Source organism: Pinus tabuliformis, chromosome 8 (genome assembly GCF_031772625.1).
Source record: "Pinus tabuliformis cultivar Carrire ecotype Pingquan chromosome 8, CPIR1, whole genome shotgun sequence".
Classification (NCBI taxonomy): Eukaryota; Viridiplantae; Streptophyta; class Pinopsida; order Pinales; family Pinaceae; genus Pinus; species Pinus tabuliformis.
In genome coordinates this window covers 1,113,885,322-1,113,903,344 of record NC_142294.1, presented here as the reverse complement: position 1 = coordinate 1,113,903,344, position 18,023 = coordinate 1,113,885,322, and the positions used below count along the sequence as shown (strand labels likewise).

Sequence of the window (18,023 nt, the reverse complement as noted above, 5' to 3'; positions counted from 1 at the left end):
CCTCCTAAGTCCCTAAGTCGAAAATGATGGGTTCTCTTCCTTAGCCAAAATTGTGCAAAATTGTGTAGCAGCACCCTGTTACAAATGTGTTTGAGAAGTGACATGACACCACATTTCCCAAAATTTTAGTCAATAATAAACCTAAATTGAATTTGTATTTTACGTTTTAGGGTAAACTTAGGGTTTTGTTGAGCTTAACTTGAACTTTCAGCCATGAAAACCCTAGATGTCTAACGTTTTTCATGAATATTATTGCCTAAAATTCTGGCATTCGTTGCATATTCTTGACCTAAAATCCTAGGATTTTCTTACAAGTTTAAGATAAAGTCTTTATTGCATAATATATGCCTTACTGATTTATATTGTTCGCATAAATAGGGCTAGATGTCTTGTTTTAGTTTTCTTGTAATTTCGGATTTTGAAAGTGAACCGAACCCTAGATTTATTCATTATTTTAGCCCCATTTTCTGCTAGTTTATAGGTCATTTTGGGGTCTGAATTGTATTGCCATTGTAACCTGTTTACTGCTGTAAATTTCTATCTTTTATGCAAGTTTAATAACAACCATTGTTAATTTCCAGATTTGAGTGGTTTGGGGATTGTTTTGCAGGAAATCGTTACTTGATAAATCCTGTAGATTAACCTTAAAATACTGTAAACCAAATCTGGAATTCACCTTCATTAGCCACCTAAATCCTTGCTTGAGATATCCCATTGGCGGTATTCTTGGTAGCTACTTAGGAGGCCTTAGACTTGATTGTGCCTTGTCTTAGGAGTCCTAAGTCCTACCAGGGAAGTCTCCCTTGTGTTTGATTTATTCTTCATTAAAATGACGGAAGCTGATGCTAAGGTGGTAGTGGTAATGCTTCTGATGTTCCACTAAGTCTTGGCACCTTCTGAAGGCTTTGTACTAATGTGCTAGATTTTGTAATAATAGCTCCCTCTGCAGTTGGAAAGCTGTGGGCTGATACACACCCAATCCCCAATTTCTTTTACCAATCAATTCTCCCAAGAAATGTTCAGTGAAACTACTATAACCAGCTAGAGTAATGAATTTTGGCAGTCAGTAAACTGTTAGAACAATGAGCCCAACCTCCAAGAACAAATAGTTTAAACTACATGCAATAACCGGTCCCAAATCAGCGTTATTAATAAGCATCGTTGGTGGCAAGAATGAGTGACAAAGTAAGAGACTTGATGGGGTTTTTAACTCCCATTTCATGTCTACATGCTTGAACTGGCATTTGTTGTGTCATGACATATTCATGGATAATTTGACATTATATCATGGTAGGTGGGATATCACAAATGCTCCCCATTTACATTCAATATTCCCCATATTGCCTTTTGCATCAACAACTGTGTTGTGGATTCAAAATGTTTGAAAGAACTCAATTGTATTGAAATCTTCTGCCGGAGCTTGAGTTCTGTGTAGGAGTCCAGCTAAGTGGGCATCTCCCAGAGTCATTTGGCAATGTAGGTGTTGAATAACTAGAGAATAATCTCCTATCACTATAGCATGTTTTATTCCCCTAGTCCTGAGCAACACAAGTCCTTGATATGTTACCAATCATCTACCTCATTATTTGTGGCATTTCCAAGCCTTCAAGCATAATTATGTTCTTGATTTCCATCGGGCCCTAAGATGATCCCCCTCACACCCACCTCACCTCTTTTTTCAGGTAAAATGTTAAACGCTTATACCTTCATGGTTTGGTGGTGTCGAAAGGGTTCAATTGTTGGAAAGTGAATGAATTTTTCAAGTGGTGTTGTTTCATTTCTTCTGTTTGTGTTCTCGTATCGAGCAAACAAAGTTCAATTTCTTAGAATTTCCTGCTGCTTGCCTGCATTATTTATTATTTTCAAAAGATGAGTGTTGTTTGTTTGGAATTTGTTACATGTATATTCATTTCCCACTCTTTAGTGATTTATTGCGCTTGTCTTTTATCATGTAAATGATATCTGAAATATGATACTGAGATTAATTTAGGGATTTGTCTTATAATGTTTCCTAAATTGATAGGTTGACATGATTGTGGTTACGGATGGAAGTAGAATACTGGGTCTTGGAGATCTTGGAGTAGAGGGTATTGGTATTGCCATTGGAAAGTTAGACTTGTACATTTCTGCTGCAGGCATAAATCCTCGAAGGGTATGCATTTTGTGAAAACTTTTCCCAATCTGATTGAATTTGAATGCTCTGTCATCTAAAGGCCTTTTTTGTTTTGCGACTTTTAACACAAACTAGTTCTAGTATTGGATTTTCATTGGCCAGCTTGTCAATGTTACTTCTTACAACATATGCTGTATACTTGGGTCAAATGTCAAGAGTCTTTTGGACAGAACTTGTGTTGTCATATTATTTGTGCATATCACCAGCATAGATCCATCTTAACCACGGATCTACTAAGAGCCGAGAGGGATCAAATATCATTATTTGCAAACCTCTTTTTAGAATGCAAAATTTGCAAAAAGATTTACTCGTTAAGAGATTTAATCCCTTTTAGTGCTTGATAAATCCGTGATTAAGATAGATCTATAGTGGTTTTATGTCTCTCTCTATATAGACCATGTATAATTTTTCATTGTTTAAATTGTATTTTTGAATAATTTATTATTATTAATATTTTATATTAAAAATTGAATGAGTTACACATTTTCCTCTTATTAAGAAGTAACTAAATTATTTTACCTTTAATTACTTTTTCCTTTTGAGCATTGAAATATTTTACTAAGGTAAACATTAACACACACATATATATACACTTTCTGTTTATATACATATATATAGAGTTATGGATATTCAACCAATTTATTTAAGTTCTATATTGAAATATTTATAAGAGAAATATTTTTTTAGTTTTAATTTTGATTACTTTATCTCTGTAAAGTTACATAAAATTATATTATTTAACATAGACATTGAAATATTTTATTTATTATTCGAAGAGTGAAAGTGGAATATCAATGGACCGTGTGAGCACAATGAGAATGCGGTGATTAATATTTTATAATGCTTTTAATTAAAACTAACCAAATATGTATAATCATTTATGTTTTTATTATAGCCGACAATGTTTTTTCATTTAAAGTTTTTTATAAGGGACACGTGTCAACTCTAAGTGAGCACAAACGGAATTACACATCACCCTCATATTGGATCTGGATTGTAGAATGAGCCTCTTGCTCAATTAGGCAAATATGTCACAAACTGAAACCTATATGTTAAAGAGCCTTACACTGTTTCTCTCACGTTGTGTGTAGTGAGAAGATAGATCTCACAAAATAAACTACTTTTATGGGGCTAGCCTCCCTCACATGCTTTCATCTGCAATGGTATATCTTTAACTCCTAAGCATTGGGCATTATGGCTTTGAAACCTTAAATTATAAAATCTTGCAGGCTTTCTAATGGCTTTTGATATGGATATTAAATCACAAAGGCATCAATTTACAATCACAATATTACACCACCTTATAATCAAATCAAAGATGCCACATACAAAAACATACATACATATGTTTCTTTTATTAACAATAAAGCCTTATAGTACAAGTCAATTTATACAATATAAAAATAGACAAGCTTCAAGCTAATTGGCTATTCGTTGTTAAATTTTTGAGAAGAGAGAGAAGACTGAAGGTAAGAAAAACAATACTTGTTTGATAATTATATTAATAATGCATTGGGTAACATAAAGGAGATAGAGACTCGTACACAATCACTTGATGTAGTTTTCCTATTTATTGATGACTTAATAACTACTAATAATTATGATAACTTTAATGACTAGCATTACATTAACGTTAAATGTTTACATAACATGTTTTTATAAGCCTAGACACCTAACATGTGATGTTCCTACTTAGTAGTTTTGCTAAGTAGTCACAATTTTGTACAATTTTGAGTTTTGCTAAGGAGGACTTAGGAAAAGTGGGTTAGGAGGACCCCACTTTGAATTTTTGGCTAAGGAAGGCTCTAAAATAGGAGAAGGGAGACAAATTGAAATTTTAGTGGATGGTGGGGGCCACCCCAAGAGGAATATACACCCCTTGGAGTAACATGCACTTTTGGAGGGACAAAGACAAGAGGGGGTCGATGCATGGGACCCACATGGAGAGAAAGGAGCTCAATGATAAATAGGAGGAGTATGCATCATTTTGGGGCTTTTTGATCAATTGACAAACAAACTCTCTTGTACACTTAAGCTACTGAGCCAAGTCTATGAAGTGTTGTTCAACACACGATATTTTTGAGGGGAGATCTCACTTCCTTTGGTGGACTTCAAGCGTCACCCTAGGGGAGCCATTGCTACACTTGGGAGTTGTTCCGGGAGATACTACAGGGAAATTTGAGCTATCCTTGGAGCAGATTGGGCGCAGAAAGGGAACACACATTCTTGTGGAGAGATAGCTTTCGGGCAGAGCTGGTTCCGGGCTTTTAGAAGCACACACCCTTGGTATTTTGCAGCGTTTTTGCAGTGGTTTGGAGGGCTGATTTGGTGGCCATCCCTCAGGGAAAATTTCTCTCTTTCTGGGCATTCAGAGAGGTGGTCTAGCTGGCCTATGTAGTCATTTGAGGAGTGAGCTTGATGTGGGGGACTTGTCGGGTGTTTGAGACTGAGATTTGCCAGGAGTCATAAGGAGAATTCTTGGAGCAATTTCTCATCATTTTGGAGGTTTATGGGGTAGTAGATTCACAAGGGTGTGAAAGCCTAGCTGGAGGAGGAACTCACACTATTTGGGGGCATTTTTGGGAGGTTGGAATTGTTGAAAAATCAATGCTTATAGAAATTGGGTTTGATTCCTCTTTCTTGATAATTAATTTTGAGTTATGTTGGCTTCTTTTACTTCTTTATTAATTTATTTTTCATCAAGAAATTACCAAATTAAATGTATATGAAGACCACAAGAACATGAGACACAAGATGTAGGCACTTAGCTAGGGCAAAACCCCTCCAAGGGGAAAACCCAATCCAACTCTTCCACTAGTAGATTTAAATCAAGATAAGACAATCCAAGACCCTTTAGACCTAGACAAAGATCTCCTCTAGTCACCAAGTCAACCCTTCCTCCTTGTAGATGACCCCTGCCAAAGTCTCCAAGTGTCAGCTTCCCAGTTGCAGCTTCAATCCAGATTTTCGGCCCCTAGCAATAGAATTTCAGACTTGCAGTATATTCAAAATTATGACCCCAGCGACAGCCCATAAACTTCACACATGTGAGATATAGATTGCCCAAGAACTCGATTTAGGTCTTCCCATCTTCTTCCTTCCTTCTCCAGCGACTTCGCTCTTCTTTTCTGCTTCTTCCTCTTTTAGATCGAACTTGATGAGTGAGTACTTCAAATAGGTCGAGCTACCTCCTACTTTATATAGCCATTTTGTTGGGTTGAATAGCCCTAATCTGTTGAAATTTCTAAGTTTACTTAGTTAGAAACCCTCCATGCACTTTATCTGATTTTCCTACCTACTTGTTATCTTCCTTAACAAGTTATTTACAATGTAAATATTGAAAATAAACACTAGTGCATGCTCAACATATTACAGATCAACAACTAAAAGAAACAAGAACAAACACACCACATGACACCATTATTTTTGGACTAATGTCCTCGAAAAAACCCAATGTGGGAAAATCGGTGCAACTATCTAAGGGTTTTCTTATTAAGCAATATCAGAGTACAATCTGGGTGCCAAAACTGGCCTACCCAAAAGAGAATTTCCTTAGCAGTAATACCTCTCGGTTTCTGACAAATCTACTAGCTGAAACCTCAGATAATCCTTCCGGTAGCTACTTAGCACCAATATGCCCCAGAAACCCCAGCGTATGCCCAATCTGGACTGCGTCAGCCTCTCCTAGCCCAGCGCTGGCACTGCGTCAGCCTATCTTGGCCTACGTCAGCCCCAGGAGGCCCTGCATCAGCTCTCTGAGCCTCTGTGTCAGCTACGCTGGCCCCTCTGGTTCTCTGCGCAACACTTAGCTGCTCTTGCGTCTCTCTCTGGCAGCTCTGCTGCTATCTCGACACTATCTCTGCCTCTCTGTCTCTCTGTACTCAATTCCCCTCAGCTGCTCTCCCGATCACTGATTATATCTCTCTTAGCAAACCCCGCTCTAGAGAATAGAATGACTGATCACTCTGGTGTCTTCTCCAAGTGACCCTCAAGCCTCCTCTTATACTTTTCCTGTTGACATCTCAACGGCTGAGATTAAGTCCCTAATCAACGGCTAAGATTAGATCTGGCTTGATCCATGTCTTTTGGACCACTCTAACACAGATTCATATTAATACACATTAATATTTTATTTTCCCTAAGTTTAGACTTAAGGACTCCATTAAAAATACTAATTATTTTAATATCTCTTGATCTGTTTAGAATCTGCCCAAACCCTTTGTGGGTATTGGAGATCTCATATGCCCCAACCTCTCCACCAAATTTCGTGACTAGAGCACATCTGATGCTACCTCAAATCAACACTCCCTCTTAACGAGGATTGTGCTCTAGCAATACTCCTCACTGAGTACTACTCTGATCATCCGGCATCGGTACCTGTGTTGATGCTAGGCCATCCTGTGCAACATCCTCTGCACTATGGCATCCTGTACTGTTGCCCATGGTTTTGCCACTGCCACTGCTTGTTAAGTTATGGTATGTTCTATGCTTATAACAGTTTACTTCTTTTTCTTATTATATTCCACCGATTAGCAATCACATGTACATAAAGTAAAGTGCAGATAGAACATTAAACGATCGACAAAAAACAAGCCAAGACAAGAGACACAAGATGTGGCGGCTAGCCAGGGCCAAACCCCACAATGTGTGGGGAAACCCATTGATCAAATCTTCTTTTATCTTCAATAATTCAACAGAGAGAAATAGTACAATAAATTTGATTCATATCAGCAGTAGCAAACCCTAGATCAGTAGCATCAGCATTAGCGGCTTCATTATTAAACTAGGGCAGACCATATCTCACAAACTGACAGTCGGATTGACTTCATTCCACCACCAAAAGTTTCGGCTTCCAGAGGAGGTTTAGATGAACCTATAGCGCAGTTCAGATGAGGAGATCTTCTAGGCCACGCAAGTCAATCTTTACTTCTGCAGTTGCAGCTTCAGTTTCAGCAGTTTCCGGCTTCAAACTAGGGCGGTCGATATCTTGCAAACTGTTTGTCGGATTGACTTCATTCCACCACCAAAAGTTGCGGCTTTCAAAGGAGGTTCAGATGAACCTACAACACAGTTCAGATGAGGAGATCTTCTAGGCCACGCAAGTCAATCTTTACTTCTGCAGTTGCAGCGTCAGTTTCAGCAGTTTCCGGCTTCAAACTAGGGCAGTCGATATCTTGCAAACCGTTCGTCGGATTGACTTCATTCCACCACCAAAAGTTGCGGCTTTCAAAGGAGGTTCAGATGAACCTACAGCGCAGTTCAGATGAGGAGATCTTCTAGGCCACGCAAGTCAATCTTTACTTCTGCAGTTGCAGCTTCAGTTTCAGCAGTTTCCGGCTTCAAACTAGGGCAGTCGATATCTTGCAAACCGTTCGTTGGATTGACTTCATTCCACCACCAAAAGTTGCGGCTTTCAAAGGAGGTTCAGATGAACCTATAGCGCAGTTCCAAAGAGGAGATCTTCTAGGCCACGCAAGTCAATCTTTACTTCTGCTGTTGCAGCTTCAAATTCAACAACTTCCGGCTTCACATGTGTGAGAGAGAGAGACCCATTTCAGCGCAGTAGAGAAGAGACTCATATCTGCACAGTAGAGAGAGAGAGATGTGATGAGATGAGTGATTCCAAATGAGGAAAAGTCCTCTTATATTTATACACAACGTTGGTGGGTGAATAGATGCGACTGTTGGGCTTCTGAGCCTACATGAGTTGTAGGTCGGCTTGATAATAATTCCATAATCAAAATAAATTCATATCTCCATGAATACTTATCGGAATCGGATGATCTTTATATCAATCCTACACCTCTCGACAAGAGGAATCTAATAAAAATATTATCAGCCATGAATAAGATGACCCACATGAAGTTTTGCCCTGGTTGCAAATTTTAACACTCCCTCTCAACCATGGAGAACTTCATCTGCAATCTGTCTATCGGTCGTTACTATTCATCCATCAAATGCATTGCCCTGTACAGCCTGACCCCTGCCCTGCTCTACTCTATTTTGCCTGTTTTGCTTTGTCTTGTTCTGCCCTGCACTGATCTATACTGTTTTGTTCTATTCTTCTCTGCTCTTGCATTGTTCTGTTCTACTCTGCTTTTGTCTGAATTATGAAGAAGAAGAAACGATCGAGGATGTATCATACTGACTCAAAGTCAGTCTCAGAGTATGTACCACTGGTCCTAGACCAGTCTCAACCAACCCAAAGTCAGCGTCATAGTGAGTACAACTCCAATGGTCCCAGACCAATATCATCCTCCACTGACTCAAAGTCAGTCTCAGAGTATGTATCACTGATCCCAGACCAGTCTCAACCGACCCGAAGTCAGCGTCATAGTATGGTACAACTCCTACCACTGGTCCCAGACCAGTATCATTGATCCCAGATCAATGGAGGTCATCCTAGCGTAGGGAGTACGGTAGATACAACGATGCGTCCATCGGTACTACTATGGTCCCTAACTTCATTTCCCTGCTCATTGATCAGATGAGAGGTACTTCCAATGAGTCCCAGACTGCATGGGTAGGATGCCTCGACAGGAGAACTAATCAATCCTGTCCTCACAGGAGAACACATCAATCCTGCTACAATCGCCATGGAGAACACATCAATCCAGGCCGCCATGGAGAACACATCAATCCAGGCCTCATAGGAGAACTAATCATCCTGCTACACAGGAGAGCGAATCATCCTGTTCCACAAGAGAGCGAATCATCTTGTCCCACAAGAGAGCGAATCATCTTGTTCCACAAGAGAGCGAATCATCTTGTTCCACAAGAGAGTGAATCATCTTGTTCCAATGCGCACCACCAGGGGAGGGTGAGTCACCCTGTGGTCGTATGTTGCTCCAGTAAGAACCACAAGCCCTCAGAGCTCCCAGAGCTCAAGGTATGCAACATGCAGGACCCTTGTACAAGGGTTTCTTGATGACTCCAAGTCGTCTGGGAAAATCACAAATTAGATCTTTCCTCGGGGCTTTAACAAGGTGTATCAACCTGTACATCATCTTAATGCGATGGAGCCTCCTTGCTCAGCAACTTACCATATCCCAGATGATGTCTATCTGCTGGAGCAATCAACGAATACGGGATTCCTCAATAATCAAATCCCACCTCTGGTTGTTATAGAGAATCACAATGGTATCCAATGTAAATCCAAACAGCTCACTGAAGAGCTTTCGCAACCAGACTGCCTCACACGAGGTCATGCTAGCAACAGTATATCCTGCTTCAGCGGTGCTCAAATTCACCGACTTCTGCTTCCTGCTCATCCAGGATATCGAAGCAGATCTCAAGGTGAAACAACACTCGGAAGTGCTCTTACGGTCCACCACACTGCCTGCCCAATCAGCATCAGTATATCCAATTAGTCTCACATCTCCGGCAGTGTATTTCAATCCATGAGAGATTATGTCCTGAAGACATCTCAGAAGATTCCTGGCATCAATCCAGTGAGGCTCAACCAAATATGAGCTCACAATGCTAACTGCAAAACATATGTTCGGACGGAGGTTCACCAAGAACATCGATGCGAATGAGTTTTTGAAACTCAGAGGCATTTCCCAAGTCTGGTCCGACATCACTACCATATAACTTCTAAAAGTTAAGATCCTCGAGGTAGTCACAGGCTTGCAGTCCATCATACCGAATCTTTCCAATATATTTACCACATATTTTCCTTGAGATAGGAAAATTTCCCTTGGCTTCTGCCACACTGCAAGTCCTTGGTCCTTCATTTCAAATTCAGAAGCCAGCTCCCTCTTACATTTGTGAATGAGAGGGTCTGCACCTGTTAGAAAGAGGGCATCCACATACAACACCAGTATGAGAGGCTTGTCATCTTAAACCTTAAAGTAAAGGTTAGGATCGGCTTCACTCCTAGTGAATCCCAGCTTCATCAAGTAGCTATCGATCCTCTCATACCATGCTCAGGGTGCTTGCTTCAGCCCATAGAGAGCCTTCTTCAACCTGCATACATGAGATTTTCAATCATAAATCTCAACTCCTTCAAGTTGCTCCACATAGACCTCTTCCTTGATAGAACCATGCAAGAACGCGGTCTTGACATCCATCTGATGTAGGTTCCATTCTTGTGAAGCCACAAGGGCTATGATCGAGCGGATGGTCGTATATCTGGAAACAAGTGCAAATATCTCATCATAGTATATACCTTCCTTTTGGGAGAAACCTCGAGCAACAAAACGAGCCTTATACTTTTCCGTGCTTCCATCTGCTGCATGCTTTATCTTGTAAAGCCATTTGGAAGTAACAACAGTCTTGTCCTGGGGTCTGGGAACTACTTCCCAAACATCATTCTTTATGATAGACTCATATTCTTCGGTCATAGCATCCTTCCATACTTGATGCTTGACGGCATCTGAGAATGACGAAGGCTCATTTTGTATGATCGTGCTCATGATGGTCAGGTATCCCTGATACCTGTTAAGTTTCTTACTTTGATGGAAGGTTCCTCAGGGTGCAGCATGTCCTTCAGCATCATCAAGTAACCCCTTAAGCCATGAAGGCCTCTTCCTAGAAGAGGAAGGCTCATATGGAGGAGGATCAATCGGATCCATGGGTTCTTCTACATCAGGCATTGATTCATCATCCTTTTCTTTCGGTTCCCTGGTGTCGGCTTCTTGAGAGCTCCTCAAAGTCGGAAGATTGATCACCTTGCTGAGAGCCATATCTTCGTCAAAGGTGACATCATGACTAATCACGACTTCCCTTTGACCGGTGGTGAACATTTCTTCAGGAGTTTAGGAACCCAATGCTTGATGAGGGCATCGATTTTGTACATATACGGCGGTGATTGTAGTTTTAGCCCATAGAAACTTCGGAAGTCTTTGATCATGTAGCATGGCCTGGACAGCTTCCATCATCGTGCGGTTCTTCCTTCCCACCACACCATTTTGCTCAGGAGTATGTGGTGTAGTAGTCTCCCTCTTAATGCCAACCTCAGGTATGCCTGAGTGAACCAACTGTAATATATCGAAGGTCTTGCTTTGGCTCGAGGGGAATGGTCCCCTTTTGAGATTTCCTTTGGCACATCTCGGACATACACCTTCTTTCTCTACTTGGAATTCGGGCATCCCTGTTACCATTTGTCTTACTAGAGCTTTGTATTGAAGGTGGGAAAACCTCCGATGCCAAAGTTCGGACTAAAGAGTTGTGTCACAAGACATGACACCTAGCGGACTTCCATCAACCTGATATAATGAATCAACACTAAACCCAAGAGTAAAGGAATCTTTAACATTATTTTTCCATATACATACCTTGCCATTGCTGAAGGTTACCTTGTAGCCTCTGTCTTCCATTGCCAAGATGGACACTAGGTTCCTTTTGAGGTCAGGTGCATTTAATACATCCTGGACTTTCTAGCCTTCTTGAATGGTTGTCCTCTTCCTCGATCTCCAGCTCTCCTCTTACCTTTGCTGTTGAATTTGTCATTCCTTTGATTTGCCATCAGAGGGATTTTGATCATCGTCCCGGTGTGAGTCCTTTCTTCTCTTTGCATGAGAAGAAAATGCAGCAGGAGGACCTTTAGGCATGGGCATTTCTTGCACTTCTTCCCTTGTTTCTTCTTGAATGCATCTAGCCATTAATTCCTCGAAACCAGGAATTACATTATAGTTCAGAAGAGTAGTCTTGAACACGTACCATTCGGATGGTAATCCTCCAAGAGTTGTGAGTGCCATTTCTCTGTCAGTAATAGTTTCCCCAATAGATAGGAGATCGTTCTTGATCTCGGTGATTCTTAAGAAGTATGCTTGCATACTTTCATCCTTACTCTTCTTGATTTACCTCAGCTTATTTCTAAGAAACAAAACTTGATTTGCATCATTAACTTTAAATAAACTCACCAGTCTGTCGTAGATTTCCTTGGAGGTGTCTAGATCAGAGATGTAGGCCACCAAGCTCTTGTCGATAGAGTCTCGGATGATCTTCTTTGTTTTGACTTCTCCATTTTTCCATTTGTTCCAGGCAGCAGCAGATGCATTTGATGAAGGCTCAACAATATTGCCTCTTACATGGTCCAGCACTCCTTGATCTTCAAGGGTTAGATCGATAGACATCTTCCATCCGTGATAGTCAGCTTTCTCACGGAGCTTGTCTTCGGCAGGAAAGAGTGTTGAGGACCCCATAGTTCTTTTAGGATAGCCTTGCCAATCTTCTCTTCAATGATTGCTCTTGCTCTTGCTTGGGCTTTGTCTTCACCTCAGCTCTGATACCATGTTAAGTTATGGTATGTTCTATGCTTATAACAATTTACTTCTTTTTCTTATTATATTCCACCGATTAGCAATCACATGTACATAAAGTAAAGTGCAGATAGAACATTAAACGATCGACAGAAAACAAGCCAAGACAAGAGACACAAGATGTGGCAGCTAGCCAGGGACAAACCCCACAATGTGTGGGGAAACCCTTTGATCAAATCTTCTTTTATCTTCAATAATTCAGCAGAGAGAAATAGCACAATAAATCCGATTCATATCAGCAGTAGCAAACCCTAGATCAGTAGCATCAGCATTAGCGGCTTCATTATTAAACTAGGGCAGACCATATCTCACTGTTGTCGCGCGGATTGACACGACAACGCTCAGACCGGGGGCTGTCACTCTTATCCCCGATCCCTCCGTTTAAGCCTGTCTCCCGCGGCTAAGGGGGGTAGTCCCTGTGAGATGACGAGACCAACTGTCGACCAGTTGGTTGGGAGACGCGAGATACGATATAAAAAAGCACTGGATGGATTTGATTAGTTTAGCAGACCAGTGCCTTAAGAGATTGTGGTTAAAACGATTACTTGTTAAATGATATAAAAATATGGACTATGAACAACAATCATCTATCATCAGCTAAATCACAATGCTCTTAGAATGACCAAAACGATATCCACCACAAATCATAAACCATTAACCAGATATCAATTTCGCATCTCGACTTGAAAAAATTTTAGATCTCAGCATGAAAGATAATAATTCGAGAAAATAAAACTGGATCTAACGAAGAAAAATTTTCCACAAAATTTTTTAATATATATATATATATTTTTTTTTTTCGATTTTTTTTTTTTTTTTAAATAAAAATGAAATTTAAAAATTAATCTAAAACATAAAAATAAAACTAAGCCTAAAATCTTTTTTTTTTTTTTTTTTTTTTTATATTAAAAAATCTAAAATAAAACTTAAAATCTAAAACATTAACTAAATAAAAACTACAAAATTTTAAATCTATACTAAGAATCAAAATTTTGGAAAAATTAACAAACGGAAACTAAAACTTAATTCTATTCACTTTTTTTTTTTTTTTTTTTAATTTTTTATTCTTTTCAAGACTTTACATAAAAAATAAAAAAAATCTAAAAATAAACTATTAAAATCTAATGAAATATGAAACTAAAACTAAACAAAAGAAAACTATACAAATTCCAGATTTAAACTAACCTAAATTAAAATCTAAATGACAAAACTACGCTAACCCCTTTTCATTTTTATTTGAAATGTGATAAAAAAAAATCCAAAGTAATTAAAATGAAAAAATTTAAAGACACATACGGCCCAGACCTATGCATGAAACGGAACAAAATTACTGTGCCCAGGCAAACCCAAACGTGACCAAACGAAAAACTTTCGCTGCGTAAAAATGCGTTAAGATGCAGAACCTGACCCCGTGTTGAAACGCAGCATGCCACTGTGCATTAAAATGATAGATCCCGAGCATTAACAAATAGAAACACAAACGATCCACGGGAAAACGCTGGAACGATGAGGTATTACCTGCGGTGATGAAGCGTTATTTACCTATGGTTTTCAGTTCCGAACGGCGGATGAGTGAAGCTTGAAATCTTCGACGGCGGACAGAGAAACCTCCATTGCTTGCAATTTTATTTCCTTGATATTTCCTGAGCTTTTCTGAGTTTGAATAACCTCGATTTAAATCAGGTTTTGCTACCTGCTACCGCGCGTACTTGAGGATTTTGGCACAATGCTTAAATCAATAGCTGAGCTGGTGGTGCGTATATGGTAACGATAGAATCAAAACCCAGCTGTGACGTCTTTCTGATGCCGTTGGTATTGATTTGAGACTGTGCGTTTGCGGTGAGTGGAGCAGAGCGTAAACACTTCTGCGGTTTCCAGTTCAGGACGGCGGACGAGCCAGCGTTGAATCTCGGCGCTGCTTTCGGATTGACGTGGATGGAATCGGTTTTTATATTATACCACAGGACTGATACGAAAACGCATCCACGATATTGATTGTGTAATATGCTACCTGGTTCTTCAGCTGTTCCGTTGTTGGGAAATGGGCATGATTTATGTGTGGAAACCCTCTGAGCCAGTGATAGCCTGTGGATTGATCTCCTGAGAGACGCAGATAACCCACAGTATGATTACCGTCTAGCAGTCACGCCATCTGCAGTATGCCTTTATGCTGATAGACTGTGGCTCAGACAATGGATGCAAGGACACAACTAATAATCTCTTTTCAGCTTCGATGCCTTGCGTTTTCAGACGGCTTTGATCGTATGGTTTGCAACTTTAAATGATGGAGGTCTGCGTGGCTTGGCCCTCAGATCGATACTTGGTGTTTGCTTCTGCCACCTGAAATCACCCAAAAATAATAAAAACCAAAATCAAAATCCTAAATAAACCTGACCTAAGCAAAACTAAAATTGAAACCCTAGATCAGAAAATTCTGAAACCCTAAGACAGCTGATTAATTTACAAATTTGGCCCCTTAGCAGCCAGATTCATCAATAAGCACAGAAAATATTTAAAGAACAGAAATTTCAGATTGTCATTGTGAAAAAACTTCAGAAAATCTCTCATGCAAATCAGAAAATAAAACTGAATGATAGACCCAGGATCAAATCCAACTGGGCTCAGCGAAAAATGCTTGCGGGAGTTGGCTGGTTCAGCCGAGAACTTCCCCGAACGCCCACAAAATTCCTTCAGAAAATGCTTTCTGCACAGCTCAAAACAACCGTCAATAAAGAGGGCAAAAATGCTGCTAGATCTCAAACAGTAATGGAGATACCTGCCATTACTTCAGAAACCCTAACAGCACTCAAACCCTAGCAAGTGGACAAGATACCTGTGCCCACACTACTCTACAAAAAGCTATTATTAATGGCTGAAAAGAAAATATGCAGAAAATTTAAACAATCTCACAGCATTTCAAGAGAGTAACACCAGCAAGATATGGACCCCAAAGTCTTCTTTTATTAACCAGAAACAGATTTACAAGAGAGCTTCTTCAGTATCAGACTCACAGATCGAATGATCTGAAAATGACCCCTAGCACCCTATTTAAAGGAAATGATCCCAACGGCTAGTTCGAGTGATCCATGTAGAAATGATCTCGACCGTTGATGAGGATCAAGACATCTCTTGATCTCATCCGTCGATTTATTCACTTAAAATATTATTATTTTATTAGTTAGGGTTTTTGCTTTATTTTTTTAATTTTTTTTATTATTTTTTATTTATTTCATTTTTTAATTTTTATTTATTTTATTATTTTATTATTTTTATTCATTTTTTAATTTTTTAATTCATTTTAAAATGGATCATCGAACTAAGCCTTCAGAAACATCACCTAGGACCTAGGACTTAGGACTCATGAGGGGATTTAAAACATTTCTCGACCCTCAGGACACATTACATCATGACTTTTACAATTTACATCTTAAGGGAGAAAACCCCTTTAACATAGACCCTCACAAATCACCCAGTTCTGCGACACAACTATAATCTAGCAGATCAACACACTAGGATTCTCCTAAAGTTCTAATGACAAAATCCATCCCGGCTTTGGGGTCAGGTTTGAAGGAAAACTCTGCCGATCCATGGATCGATGAGACGAAAAACCTTCCGGGACGTAGATTACCACTAGAAAGTTAGGTCCACCTAGACAATTTACATACACAACTCATGTCTGCTAAGATTATTTACAATTAATACATGCAGACTGGGTTTACAATTAAAATGATCAAGCTGCTGATGACTGCAGGATGGCACGGACACGCTGATCAGGTGCTGCCCTTTTCTTGCAAAGAAAAAGGGGGTGTACTGCATGGGTAGTTGACCGGTAGAGGTCAACACTCACAAACCGACAATTGGATTGACTTCATTCCACCACCAAAAGTTTCGGCTTCCAGAGGAGGTTCAGATGAACCTACAGCGCAGTTCAGATGAGGAGATCTTCTAGGCCACGCAAGTCAATCTTTACTTCTGCAGTTGCAGCTTCAGTTTCAGCAATTTCCGGCTTCAAACTAGGGCAGTCGATATCTTGGAAATTGTTCATCGGATTGACTTCATTCCACCACCAAAAGTTGCGGCTTTCATAGGAGGTTCAGATGAACCTACAACGCAGTTCAGATGAGGAGATCTTCTAGGCCACACAAGTCAATCTTTGCTTCTGCAGTTGCAGCTTCAGTTTCAGCAGTTTCCGGCTTCAAACTAGGGCAGTCGATATCTTGCAAACCGTTCGTCGGATTGACTTCATTCCACCACCAAAAGTTGCGGCTTTCAAAGGAGGTTCAGATGAACCTACAACACAGTTCAGATGAGGAGATCTTCTAGGCCACGCAAGTCAATCTTTACTTTTGCAGTTGCAGCTTCAGTTTCAGCAGTTTCCGGCTTCAAACTAGGGCAGTCGATATCTTGCAAACCGTTCGTCGGATTGACTTCATTCCACCACCAAAAGTTGCGGCTTTCAAAGGAGGTTCAGATGAACCTACAACGCAGTTCCAAAGAGGAGATCTTCTAGGCCACGCAAGTCAATCTTTACTTCTGTTGTTGCAGCTTCAAATTCAACAGCTTCCGACTTCACATGTGTGAGAGAGAGAGACCTATTTCAGCGCAGTAGAGAAGAAACTCATATCTGCGCAGTAGAGAGAGAGAGATGTGATGAGATGAATGAGTCCAAATGAGGAAAAGTCCTCTTATATTTATACACAACGTTGGTGAGTGAATAGATGCGACTGTTGGGATTCTGAGCCTGCATGAGTTGTAGGTCGGCTTGATAATAATTCCATAATCAAAATAAATTCATATCTCCATGAATACTTATCGGAATCGGATGATCTTTATATCAATCCTACACCTCTCGACGAGAGGAATCTAATAAAAATATTATCAGCCATGAATAAGATGACCCACATGAAGTTTTGCCCCGGTTGCCAATTTTAACACTGCTGCATCTTTACGATAGCTCCCTCTGCATCTGTGCTGCTGGTGGTCCTTTCTCCCAGCGCTACATCCGCACTGCTCCTCTCATCAAGCTGCATCGTGTTGCCCACTGCGGCACTGCAACTCAGTTACTGAAAAGTAAGTAACTGTTCTCCCAACTGACCCCCCTGTTGGGCTAGAGACACCCACTGATGCTGAAGCTCCCTTTGCTGCTGACAAGTGCTCCCTCTCTAACCTCTGCATTGTTGCAACAATTCCCTACATCTCGCACCGTTGTACACTTCTCTGTGCCTTCCTGCACTGGTGCAACACTCCTGTGCCTCTCGCACTGTTGCAGCCTGCTAGCTCTGCGCTGTCTCGGGGCTCGTGCACTGTAGCTCTCTCTGCCGCTCCATCCGCAACCATCTCTACCCACCCAACCAATCTTGCTACTCCTCTATGGGTCTCCCGTAGCAAAGTCTAATCCAAGAGGCTGGGTACCTCGAGGATCCTGCCCCTCATCGCTTGTAGTCCACCCGACTACAGCTCTATGTCTCCCCACTTCCTCTCAAGTGGCGTGTGTGCACTCATGGCACAGTCATCGTCTGTCAAAACTTCCTTCTCTGTGCGTGCTAGCACTGCCTTAGTCTCGGAAGACTCTGCATTACTCTTCT

The 18,023-nt window shown here is 40.4% G+C and overlaps 1 protein-coding gene across 1 annotated transcript in view; it reads left to right on the top strand.

Annotated features, from left to right (window-relative positions):
• The window catches only part of LOC149239246 (NAD-dependent malic enzyme, mitochondrial-like), a 463,766-nt gene that overhangs the window by 183,773 nt on the left and 261,970 nt on the right, over window positions 1-18,023 (top strand). Inside the window, exon 5 of the mRNA XM_089373360.1 lies at window positions 2,024-2,152. Coding sequence (XP_089229486.1) covers window positions 2,024-2,152 — 129 coding nt within the window. The remainder of the gene's footprint in view (window positions 1-2,023; window positions 2,153-18,023) is intronic.